Source organism: Hylobates moloch, unplaced genomic scaffold (genome assembly GCF_009828535.3).
Source record: "Hylobates moloch isolate HMO894 unplaced genomic scaffold, HMol_V3 SCAFFOLD_23, whole genome shotgun sequence".
Classification (NCBI taxonomy): Eukaryota; Metazoa; Chordata; class Mammalia; order Primates; family Hylobatidae; genus Hylobates; species Hylobates moloch.
The window spans coordinates 14384925-14398475 of NW_026652298.1; the positions used below are offsets into that span (position 1 = coordinate 14384925).

Sequence of the window (13551 nt, forward strand, 5' to 3'; positions counted from 1 at the left end):
AAAAAAAAAAATGTCCAGGCGCAGTGGTTCATGCCTGCAATCCCAGCACTTTGGGAGGCTGAGGCGGGCGGACCATGAGATCAGGAGTTCGAGACCAGCCTGGCCAACATGGTGAAACCCCGTCTCTACTAAAGATACAAAAAATTAGCCGGATGTGGCAGCGGGTGCCTGTAGTCCCAGCTACTTGGGAGGCTGAGGCAGGAGAATTGCTTGAACCCGGGAGGCAGAGGTTGCAGTGAGCTGAGATCGTCCGTTGCACTCCAGCCTGCGCAACAGGGCGAGACTCTGTCTCAAAAAAAAAAAAAAAAAGGCACTTTTTTTGGCATTGTGATGTAATTTTTCATAATGACTAGCTAAATAAATTTATAGACCATAGTATTTAGATTAACTAAACCAGCCATCACAAATTTCTTATTGAAGATAATATTAATAATATAAACAAGCAAATCATAAGAACATGATAGAACTGATACCTCAGCATGGGAAGTCTGTCAAAAAAATCAGAAATTATTATGAAGACCATTGGAAATATGGATTTCTATTTATTATTTTTAATGGTAGACTTTGCCTTAAATATATATTGTGTCTTGAAATATTTACCAGTAAGAGTATAAAGTCATTGTGATTTTCAAGACATTTAAAAACTAGGTGTGTAGAACTGAAAGACCCCTATATAATTTGAAAGTAACATTATGCTAAGTAAAAGAAGCCAGACACAAAAGGCCACATATTGTATGATTCTGTTTATACGAAATGTTTAATAGGCAAATCTACACAGACAGAAAGTAGATTAGTGGCTGCCAGAGAATAACAGTAGGGGTAAATAGGGAGTGACTGCTAATGAGTACAGGGTTTCTTTTTGGGGTGGTGAAATGTGACTTAGTATCGATGATACTGACCTTCCATGAGAAGCAGGCTCATGTTTTTGAACAGTTATATTGCATACTCTTTACTTGAAAGAGCATTCTAAAAGATTGTGATGGTCACAAATTATTGACACTGATCTACTTTGGTATACTAGGGGAGAAAAAAGAAGTAATACTGGAGAAATTGGTTTCCAGCTATGCCACAATATTCAAATTTAGAGCCTAACATTCTTTTTGGTTATTTGTGGTTATAAATAAGACAATTATAAACTGTTTCCTGTGGGCCCAGCAGGGAGGGGTTCTAGTTGTTGCAAAGTTTCTGGTTCTACCAAGGAGTATCTGCTGTTATGAGCTGGTGGAAAGGCTATCATGGGATTCTATTTACTGTAGAAGGTGATTTTAAGACATAATATTTTAGTAAATCACAAACCAGAATTAGATTAAGAATGTTCCTTTGTAAATTAGGAATAGCATGATGTTAAATGAGCAGAGAGAGTAAAAGGTAATTAAAAAGGGTAATTATAAAATTGTCTTATAATGGCACAATTTAATGGGTTCATTATTCTTTAATTTCCTAATTTGCTACACAGTTTTATTGGAATTGATGCAATGGGAAACTCAATTATAACAAATTTGCATTATTGGGGTTTTGTCGTGTTTTATTTTGGGACAGGGTCTTGCTCTGTCATCCAGGCTGGAATACAGTGGCATGATCATAGCTCACTATTACTTCAGATTCCCAGGCTCAAGTGATCCTCCCATCTCAGCCTCCCAAATAGCATGGAACACCACCATGCCTGGCTAATTAAAACAAATTTTCTTAGAGACAAGGTCTCTCTGTGTTGCCGAAGCTGTACTTGAACTCTAGCCTCAAGTGAACCTCTCACTTTATTACTCTTTTCTAAATGAATGAAGTTTTTTTCTGTGATTAAAAAAGATATATGCTATTTTTTTCTTAAATCTCAAACTTTTTCTGAAATAGTATTTTGAAAGATCTAAATGTACAATGAGTTGTAGTGAATATTTGACATTTTGTTGACTATATCGACAAAAGCCAAACACAATTTTTAATATTTCTTTTAAAATTGAAAACTCACTGGTGATTGCTACAAGTCAAATAGTTATTCAACTGATTATTAAGCAAAATAATAATTTAATAAAATGTAATATTCTTTCTACAGGTTTTATTGAAAACTACAGCTGGAGATATTGACATAGAGTTGTGGTCCAAAGAAGCTCCTAAAGCTTGCAGAAATTTTATCCAACTTTGTTTGGAAGGTAAATTATAACTGTTGACTTTTATTCTACTGGAGAAATTCTTGTTAATTTAAAAATAAACTGCAGTGTCTTCTTCACAACATTGAAGACTAGTGTTAAATAGTGGTCATGAGTGACAGGTGTTGCTATGAGGATGTGGTATTGAGCTGGGTGTCAGGAAGTAGAGATAAGAGATAAAAACTACCCAAAATAAATTTGAATACTTTTAACAGAGCAATTTATCTCAACAAATAATACTGTGATCCTCTTTGGTTTTCTTTGCTATCTTACACTTCTTTCTTTCATTCTCTAAATTTGGGTATTCCCTAAGATTGCCTGTAGTTCTCTATTGTCATCACTCTCTAGTTGTTACTTCAATCCAAATGACTACCACATTTAGAACTTCAGTCATTTCTTCTCTTCCTAGTACTAATTTACGTATCTAATTGCCTAGTGGACTTTTCAACTGGAGCCTTCCACTGTTAGCTATAACAAAACCAGTGTAAAACCAAATTTACCAATTTCTTCCCCAGTCTGCCTTTCACCTGTATGACTGTAATTGCCTCTTGCCTGCTCCCCTTCCTGTCTTTTATCTTTAATTTCTTTTCTCTCTCACTTGTTTATATGGTATTTGAATCCTTAGGTAGCTTGGCTTCCTAGCTATCCAACTTTCTATCTCGTTGCACTAACCACATGGTTTTAGTTCGACATTATTTCCTAAGCATTTCCTTTCCGTTTCCACTTTCATACATATCCTCATACTAGTTCACCTTTTTTTGGTATGCTTTTTCTTCCCTTTTTTACTGTTTAAGTCTATCCATTTTTAAATATCTGTTCAGAATTCTAGTTTCTCCACACAGCCTTCCAGCTAGCATCCAGTGATATTATTATCAATATCTCTAGTTTTTTTAGATTTGAGTCATAAAGTAACTATTTTTCTTTTTTTAAAGTGCTGCAGAATTATACATCCACTTAAGTGTTTTTCCCTGCAGAGTATTCTCTTAGGGAAGTAAACCTTCCATTTTTAGAGCTTTTTGTTGGCTTCTAGAATACATTACATATGGTTTGGAATATCTCCAGTGGTGGCAAATCATTGTTCTTCTACGTTATATTTGATTTTTGGAGACAGTTTTATTCAAGGTATCAGAAAACAGCATTTTGGGTTAGAAGCAAGGTGTGAAAGAGAATCCCGTAGTATGTTATGATGAGATCTCTCTAAATAGTTAGACAAACATAATTATCAGGTGAAGATTTAAGAAATGAAAAATACCCAGATACCACCCCGTCTCCAAAAGAGTGAGGTGGGGAGGAGTGGAGCGAAAGAGAGAGAAAGAATGAAAGGACATCTGCAAAGACCATTGTTAATAATTGCTATGGCAGGCAGGAAGGAAATAGAGTCAGGTAGATAGTTCAGTCAGAGAGGCCTCAAATATCTGTTAACCAAGTTGAGAAACACAGGAGACATGGAAAAGTCAGACTTGTTTCTGGTAAGAAGTTTTGAGGATTCAAAAGCTCAAGTTTTACAGAAGGAGAGTAAAATTACAAAAACATTAGAAAGAATGAATGGTAAATTGCAATCCATGACCAGGTGAATGGAAGAAGTAGAAAACATCTGGATACAATGTGACAGTGAAGAAGAAATGAGGTTCTTAAGTTGGGTGATGATGAAACTCAATTATTACAACAAACAATTATTCCCCTATTCATAATAATGCAAGGAGAAAGAAGAAAGAATAGAAAAATAATTTTAAAAATAACCAGAACAATTAATCAAATTCACCAATCCTCTTAATTGTATAGAGATAGAATTATTATTGGAAAGGCTAACATGAAGCCTAAGAAGACTGATTTAAACAAGGATACTCCTAAATGAGTTAAGTCAAGGTTTCAAAAATATAATCCAGAAAACTCCATTTTAGTTCTTTGCTGCTATGATTTAGACGAGTCATAATGTTTCTAGATCTTGAAACACTCATATTAATTTTTTTAAAGCATGGTTTCCAGAATTTAAAAGCAAATGAATAAAAACATGAACAAGTAAGAGCGCAGTCTCAGATATGGCCCTTAACTAAAATGATGTTCATAGCCAAAGGATGGTTTATAGCCTTTACAAAACCAAAAGATCTACATTATACAGACTTAATCTTAGATTTTTGGTCTTTGCAGCATAGTTAGGTGGACATTTAAAATGAGTGGAACTTTTAAAAACTTATCAATTAAAAAATAGGGCAAAAAAGATATAAAGGAATGAAAGAGAAGCTTATTAGCTTTGATAATTTCATTAGTTCCTCCAGTGTGAGGAAGGAGTATAATTTTATGTTTGTTTTATAGACAAGTGGGGAGCAGAGGGAGAAGTGGATAAGAAAATCAAAATGTTTAATACATTGTGTAACTACTAATCTCTTCACCTTTGTTTCATATCATTCTTGTCTCATCATGGTCCATACTTCATTGCTTATCTTTTATTCTTTAATAATAGTTTACTAATTCTTTAGAGTGACAAATATAAGCATAAATATGCTACAAGTTAAAAGAAATTTCTTTACAAAACTAAAATATTTGTTTAAAAAAATACCACCCAGGCTGGAGTAAATAGTGCAGACTGGTCGCAAGATGAGTGTTAGATAAAAAGTTATTAATGATAATATTTACATAGTTAAACACAAAACAGGATTCTAGAAGAAGGAACGTATTACTACTTTAAAGTGCAAGTATAAATTCCTCTATGAACTTGGGCAAGAAATATAATTAGTCAAAATATATGATAATGCCCATATATTATTGTAGCCAGAAATAGAAACCATGTGACAAATACTAGAATGACAGCAATCAAATAGGAACTTTGTTTCATATTTAAGATACATTTAGGTATCTTTTTTCAATTGTGGAGAACATTCAGGAGGATATTATGAACATGCATAATGAAATAATAAAGCTTTTTCAAAATACTTGTGATGATGCATAAAAGTTTAAGAAAATCAAATAAACATTGCAAGCAGCAAAATATATTATACAGTATTATAAACTATAAATACCAGTATAAATGCATAGTTCAATAGTAATTAATAATAAATTACAAAGAAGTAGAAATAGTAGATATGGAAGATTTATGGACATTGGAAATTCCAGCTATGTTAGAATACAAAGTTATAGTGTAGACAGTATAGAAAATTTTTACTCATTTATATATAGTATAATAATTTCATGCATTCAACAGGAATATAACTAGGAAAATCATAAAGAAAATCTTAAAATAAAAAGCCAGCATCACTGAAATACTTAATGGAAAATAGGAAAAAGAAAGAAAATGGTGAAATTCTAAAATTTGAAAACACAAGTAATAAAGACCTCTTTCATGTCCTTTTTCCATCACAGGTAACATATATCTGGGTCTTATGGATCTGGCTTCATAAGTAGTTCTTGAATCTGTGTATCTCAAGATAAGCCATAGTTATGTAGTGACTCTCAGGACAGTAGTTGCTTGCTTGCATTCTCTCACTGGCTGTCTGTCACATGCACTTGCGCTCTCTCTTGCTTTCTTTCTCTCTCTCTCTCTCACTCCCCCTCTCTCTCCAGTCATGTCTCTTTCTAATATATTCACCCTGGGTAAGTGACATTTTGAAAATGCAAATCTGATCATGTGCACAGTGCTCAAAAAGTATTGGTTGACTGCTTATTATGGGTCTAGAGGAATATTCATTATATGATATATACTGGGGTATATTTTATATTCAAATTTGAATATGAATTTCTAGCATTTGAGTGAAGATATTAGTTTGACCTCACATTTGTGTTGAACTTGAAAATGTGTAGTTTGCTTTCACATTATTTAATCTTCAGATTGACACTGTGCCTTAATTTATGTTATTAGATTTATGAGAAAATGGAGTTTAAGATTGTATAGCTAGCCAAAGGCAGGACTCAAACTCCTGACTGCTACATACAGTGTTAGTGTAACTGATGAAATGGTTACCTAGGAATATAGGAGAGATACCTTAAGACCTTTTGGTTTTTATAGTGTCTATTTGTAACCAGAGGGAACTTGTCTGCACTAGGGAGCTCTTGTAAATACAGCCCAACTGCCCTGCACTGGGAGAAGGGACTAAGCAAAAATCAGCTGGTCTTCCTTTCTACTTGTTATGTACTGTGTACTGAATACAGTTGTTGGAATACAGATTATAGTTTTTAAAATATGCATTGTATATCCAGTTATACTTTGCAAATATAAACAATTATGAGGGTGTCTCCAAGCCACTAAAATAGGAACTTTATAAATTATGTCAGTAATTGTATCAGTAAAATGCCTGGCCCACAGAAGATACTTGATAAATATTTTTCATTGAGTTATATTCAGGTTGTATTCAGTTGCAGGTAATAGAAGACCCAACTCAAAATGATTTAAATAATAAAGACATTTATCATCCTGTATGTCAAGAAATCTGGTGAAATCGTTAGGGAAGCTCAGTGAAATCTTTAGGGAACTGTGCTCTTTCCATCTTTCTGCTTTGTAACCCTCAGCATGTGATTGAATCATGACTGCCTAACTCGATAATTGGCTCAACCACAACCTGCTTTGTTGCTATTTGCTTTTTGTTTGTTTTTACAACAACAAAAATAATAGCTTTTGTTTATTCAGTACTTCATACTGCATATGTTTTCCACTTGTGCTTACCTAATGTAAGTACAGAACTAATTTCACTGATGTAAAATTTCTTTCCTTCCACCTAAAGCATTTTTTGAAAAAACTGTGGTGAAGTTTATATAAAATAGAACTAACCATTTTAAAGTGTACAGTTCAGCGTCATTTAGTATATTCACTATATTGTGCAGCTGGCACCTCTGTGTAGTTCCAAAACACTTTATTACCCCAAAAGAAAACTCTGTATCCATTAACCCAGTCATTCTCTATTCTCCGCTTGATATGGTTTGGCTCTGTGTCCCCACCCAAATCTCACCTTGAATTGTAAACCCCATAATCCCCACATGTCTAGGGCAGGACCAGGTGGAAGTGATTGGATCATAGGGGCATTTTCTCCCTTACTGTTCTTGTGATAATGAGTGAGTCTCATGAGATCTGATGGTTTTATAAGCATCTGGCATTTCCCCTGCTTGCGCTCACTCCGTCCTGCTGCCTGAAGAAAGTGCCTGCTTCTCCTTTGACGTTGCCGTGATTGTAAGTTTCCTGAGGCCTCCCCAGCAATGTGGGACTGTCAGTTAAACCTCTTTCCTTTATAAGTAATCCAATCTCAGGTATTTCTTCATAGCAGTGTGAGAATGGACTAATATACCTCTCCTCCACCCACAGCCCCCAGCAACCACCAATCTATTTTCCATCTCTGCAGATTTACCTATTCTAGATAGTTCTTATAAATGGAGTCAGACAATATGTGACTTTGTGTTTAGGTTCTTTCACTTAGCATGTTTTTGAAGTTCATCCATTTTGTAGCATGTATGAGTATTTCATTCCTTTTTGTGACAGTCATATTCCATCATATGTATTTATCACATTTTATTTATCCATTCATCCATTGATAGACATTTGAATTGTTTACACCTGTTAGCTCTTGTGAATAGTGCTGCTATGAACATTTGTGTGTATTTGAGTACTTGTTTTCAACTCTTTTGGATATATATACAAATATATATTTTGGATATATATATATAAACAATCAATTCTTTTGGATATATATAGAAACAATATATATAAATATGATGTTTTGTAAAAGCAAATCTGATCATGTGCACAGTGATATATATATTATATATAGTTTATATATCAAACAATATATATCAAAATTACTTGTAACTTATAATTACTTATATATTATATATTGTTTATTTGAACTATATATTTACACTTAGAAATTATATATTAATATATAAACATATATATTACTTGTATACACACACGTGCACACACGCGCGTGCGTGCACACACACACACACACCCCTGGAATCATAATTGCTGGATTACATGCTAATTCTGTATTTAACTTTTTACACTATTTTATATTCCCACCAGCAATGTAAAAGGGTTCCAGTTTCATCACATCCTTACCAACGCTTATTCTTTTAAGGTTTTTGATGTTAGCAATTCTAGTGGGTGTGAAGTAGTGTCTGATCATGGTTTTGATTTGCATTTCTCTAATGACTAATAATATTGAGCATCTTTTCTTGTGCATGTTGGTCGTTATTGCTACTTCTTAATGTAAATTCTCTTATTCAGGCAAACTCTAATTCCTGCTCCGCACTCAATTTTTCGCTTATGCTTTGCCTCACTGAGATGCCATGCTTCTGCCATTCCCAAGTTAACTTCCTTTTCTTCTATGAAGTACCCTAATGATTTTAGGTTCCAGATAATATATAGTATAGGAGGTCATATATAATCTCTCCTGTATATTTATGAGTTCTAAATTATATACTCCAATTGTATATTTTTGAATTACATATAAATATGAATAATTTATTTCAATCATTTAGCAAACTGAGCTAATTGGACTCAAGTATGTATTGTGTTATTTGTTTTATTTATTCAAAGTTTCTTGAGGAGGGTATATTGATGGTTGTAGACCTATAAATAAGTAATTTTGATATATTATGAGTTTGTATGTTAATAAATTAATTTCCTGTGAGGAAAAGAGGAAGCAGTAGGAAATAAGGTATTCATCTTTGCCAGGGTTTCTCAGTCTCCACACAGTTGACGTTTTGGGCTGGTAATTCTCTGTTGTGGGAACTGTCTTTTGCAGTATAGGATGTTTAGCAGTATCCCTGCCCCCTACTCGCTGGATGCCAGTAGTATCCCCCATTTGTGATAACCAAAAATATTTTCAGAAATTGACAAATGTCCCCTGGGGCACAATATTGCTTCTCCTCCCTATCAGAACTCTCTAATTTCTATTTTGAAGACCAATCCAGAGTTTGAGAGAATCCTAGAAATAAAAACAAAAAGTCAACAATGATGGTTTCTGTAGAAATGTGTGCTGTTTTGAGAAGTAACTATTTTATAAGAAGGAGGATACAAAAGGTTTTGGCTTGGGAGCGTATTTAACATTCTGGAAAATAAATCTTTTGACTCTAGCTGTATTAATTTTGGTAACTGTAGATGTGATTAATTTTAGACATTGATAAATTATTTTTATTTTTTTCAGCTTATTATGACAATACCATTTTTCATAGAGTTGTGCCTGGTTTTATAGTCCAAGGTGGAGATCCTACTGGCACAGGGAGTGGTGGAGAGTCTATCTATGGAGCGCCATTCAAAGTAAGACTGAATTATTATTTTTATTATTATTTTTGTTGTTATTATTATTTCCAAGTCAGTTTGGATTGCTTAATCGAAAATGATTGTGTTCCACAAGAGGAAAAAACGTTTCACGTTAGTATATAAACATCAGGCTGGGCGCAGTAGCTCATGCCTGTAATCCCAGCACTTTGGGAAGCCGAGGTGGGCGGATCACTTGAGGTCAGGAGTTTGAGACCAGCCTGGCCAACATGGTGAAACCCCGTCTCTACTAAAATTACAAAAATTAGCCAGGCATGGTGGCACATGCCTGTAATCTCAGCTACTCAGGAGGCTGAGGCAAGAGAATTGCCTGAACCTGGGAGGTGGAGGTTGCAGTGAGCGGAGATCGCACCAATGCACTCCAGCCTGGGCGACACAGCGAGACTCCATCTCAAAAAAATAAATAAATAAATAAATTGTCTGTAAAAGATGCATTAATCAAGAACAGGTCAGTGATTTCTTAACTGCCAACATAGGTCTAAGAAGAAAAGGAGTTAATGTCATAGTGAAGATATTAACAATAGCAGGTTCAAGTAAAAGCTAAAAGTTGTGTTTGCTATTAATTTGATGGCACCAATATCATGTTCTTTGAATGAATAAATATTGTACCTCTTAAAATATGGGAGTTTTTGAAAAATTTGTTTTTATACTAATGGAATAGATTGTATTTTCCTTTCGTCTTTTACTGAGTCATTGTGTGATTCTTGAAGAAAATACTTGAACTGTTTGCTTTAATTTCCAGATGATAATGGCCTTAGAAATGTGGAATAGTTATTTTAAAAGTCTCAGATGTCACTTTTAGACTATTTTATATTTTACCACGGTAAGACTTCTCATGATTTTAGGTACTCCGTCTAGTCAGAAGCATTCTTTTATTCTTTTATTTAGTGTGACACAATAGCTGTTTTGACAATTCCTTCCTAACTGGAGATTTTTGCTTCATTATTTTCAGGTAATACAGTTATCTTGTTACATTTTTCAATTAGGTCATTTTGAATACAGTATACAGAGTTATGATCCATTGAGTTCAGAGCTCTTGAGAATTATTAAGGAAAAATATCATCCTTTGTGAAAAGCATTTATGATATAACATGGCTACATTTATAAATGAGTTCAGTATCAGGCTAGATGGAAATTCTGTTAACTAAGAGACTAATGTATTTGTTAAGTAGCCCTATCATGGTGAGAAAACCACCTTAGAAAGGCTTCTTCCTGCTCTTTTGAAAACTGGCAAATAGAATCAGTGCCATTTCAGAGAAGATTCAACTTAGGACTTTAAAAAGACATGGTAAAATTACATAACACAATCGTAGTAGATTATTTGAATTAAAAAACAAGAACAAAGCAATTGTTTAATAACATTTAGAATGAGATGGGAAGGAGTAATAATTGAATCCTCTGCAATGGCGCAAAGGTAGTTTTCTGGGAGAAATAATAGAAGATTTCAAAAGCTTAGCTGACTTTGGGATGAGAATAGGGAAATGACTTAGAAATCCATTCCCCCTTGGGTACTCTTCCTTTAGGTGTAACTAAGCAGCTTTCTACAAAATAGGGTATATTTCTGTCTGAGTATATTTAGAAGATAAAGTCTAGTGAATTCAAGTTTAATAACATTGAAAGAATAGTAAATACTTGAAAATCAATTAAGTAAAATGTCTGCATTTTTTATTAGAAGTTGTATGGGACCTTGCAGGTCAAGTTGAATAACTGCATATGAAGGGTCTTATGACTGAGGACATTCACTAAATCTTTTTTACGTTTCAGGATGAATTTCATTCACGGTTGCGTTTTAATCGGAGAGGACTGGTTGCCATGGCAAATGCTGGTTCTCATGATAATGGCAGCCAGTTTTTCTTCACACTGGGTCGAGCGGATGAACTTAACAATAAGCATACCATCTTTGGAAAGGTTAGTGTCCAGTGATTTTAAACCTGTGGTTCAGTTTTTGGTTTTATGTTATTCCTTAGGCTTCTAAGATACATATGATTAACTTATCTAAGAGCTACCTTTGTAAAAAACATTCCATAGGATATGTTTATTATTTTAAAAAATGATGGAATATATTCCTATTATAGTGCACTGTGAGGGAGCATCTAAATTCTTTTTTATCTTTCGATTCAGTCATTAGTTGTGACTTTAATGTATTCCTTCTTTAAAATCATAGTAATGGTATGAGCTAAAATGTGCCACTTAGCCAATATTGATTTTACATTTTTGGAAAGACATTTAGTAATAATATTTAGTAGTTTACAGTTTATTAATGATGGATTTTCTTAAGTTTAAAGTGGAATTTGTGTTGACATTGAAACTTCTTACTGTAAATATTACTTTGAATAGTACCTATTTAATCCTGCTCACATTTGATGTCATATTAGGGAGCGTCCTTTCTATAGAATTTTTAACAATTCCCTTTAAAAAGGGATTCTGAAGGTTTTCTTCTCTCACTCTTCTCCTTTCTCATAAATATATTTCTGTATGTTTTAAGTCTTAGGCATATCGGACATCACTAGTGCATCAGCGCCCTCTGCTGGTTCAGTAAGAATGGTTTCCCCATATGCCGGGCAAACCTGGAGTTTGTGATGATAAAAGGGAAAAAAACAAATTCAGTACAATTGGAAAGCTGGTGTCGTTTTAAAACCCTTGAAAAACACTGAATGAAAGGAATCACACTAACACCATATGTTGCAATGTTGTTGGTTAATACTTATGAATAATAACAGTGGGTTAGGAAATATGCATTGGCACATTCTTTTGAGCCACTCCAGCACAGCCTATCTGATGTTTATAGATTCCCTCCATTTATTTCTTAAAAATAAGAGTGTATAATAAAATGAGATTTAAGTTGCCATTCTGCCTCAGTTTTTACAATTGGGTTATATAAGTAACACATCAGAGACAATGTGTAGCATAGTTAGAAGTTAGAAAGGCCATCACTCTTGGTTTTATAGCTTCTTTGAGCCTCATTTTTCTTATCTGTAGAGGATAATATTAGTTCCTACTTTTAGGATGTTTGTGAGGATTAAAACGAGATAATGTCTCTAAAGCATTTACCGCATTGTTATTGTTATTTGCTTATTTTATCCTATTCCAAAGTTTAAATTTGTTTATGATGTTTGAATGAAAAGTTGTCATTCAGTAGGAGATTATTTGGCATTATATTATTAATAAAAACTTACATTACATATATATTGGAAATTTCCAAAAAAACGTATTGGGGGATTGAACTCCATCCATGCTTTTCTCCTTTAAGATAAAGTTGCTTTATTTGCATTATTAAATGCATATATTTTTATGTAATCATATGAAATTTTCTTTTAATTATTTGAAAGATGTTTTCGAAGGTTTTCTCTTAATTCAAAGGATGAGTGCAATAATTTTCAATTACATTATATTTTTAATTTGATAGGTTACAGGGGATACAGTATATAACATGTTGCGACTGTCAGAAGTAGACATTGATGATGAAGAAAGACCACATAATCCACACAAAATAAAAAACTGTGAGGTAGGAGCATGATTATTATGAGATACAGCACTTAAGTTGTTGTTTAAGAGGAGTTGATTCTTAGTATTTTTAAACTATTGGATGAAGGCTTTATACTAAGTTAACATCACAACTCAAATTTTATCTCTAATTTATTTGGGCACAATTTCTAGTTAAGAATTTTTTTAATTAAAGGTTATAATTCAAAGATGAAACTTTATCTGATAATCCAATGACTGAAAAGCTTACCTCATAATGGAAAGTTAAAGGAATTAGGTTTATTTAGCCCAAAGAAGTGACTTCATAGGTAATTTAAGAGTGATCTGCTGGGCACGGTGGCTCACACCTATAATCCCAGCACTTTGGGAGGCTGAGGTGGGTGGATCATGAGGTCAGGAGATGGAGACCATCCTGGCTAACACAGTGAAACCCTGTGTCTACTAAAAATACAAAAAAAATAGCTGGGCATGGTGGCATGCGCCTGTAGTACCAGCTACTCAGGAGGCTGAGGCAGGATAATCACTTGAACCTGGGAGGCAGAGGTTGCAGTGAGCCGAGATCATGCCACTGCACTCCAGCCTGGACGACAGAGCAAGACTCCGTCTCAAAAAAAAAAAAAAAAAAAAAAAAAAAGAATGATCCTTCATTGAGGAAGCAAGAAT

The 13551-nt window shown here is 33.9% G+C and overlaps 1 protein-coding gene across 1 annotated transcript in view; it reads left to right on the plus strand.

Annotated features, from left to right (window-relative positions):
- The window catches only part of CWC27 (CWC27 spliceosome associated cyclophilin), a 267927-nt gene that overhangs the window by 3717 nt on the left and 250659 nt on the right, over positions 1-13551 (plus strand). Inside the window, exons 2-5 of the mRNA XM_032144572.2 lie at positions 2048-2144; positions 9272-9384; positions 11170-11313; positions 12812-12910. Of these exons, the coding sequence (XP_032000463.1) occupies positions 2048-2144; positions 9272-9384; positions 11170-11313; positions 12812-12910 (453 nt within the window). The remainder of the gene's footprint in view (positions 1-2047; positions 2145-9271; positions 9385-11169; positions 11314-12811; positions 12911-13551) is intronic.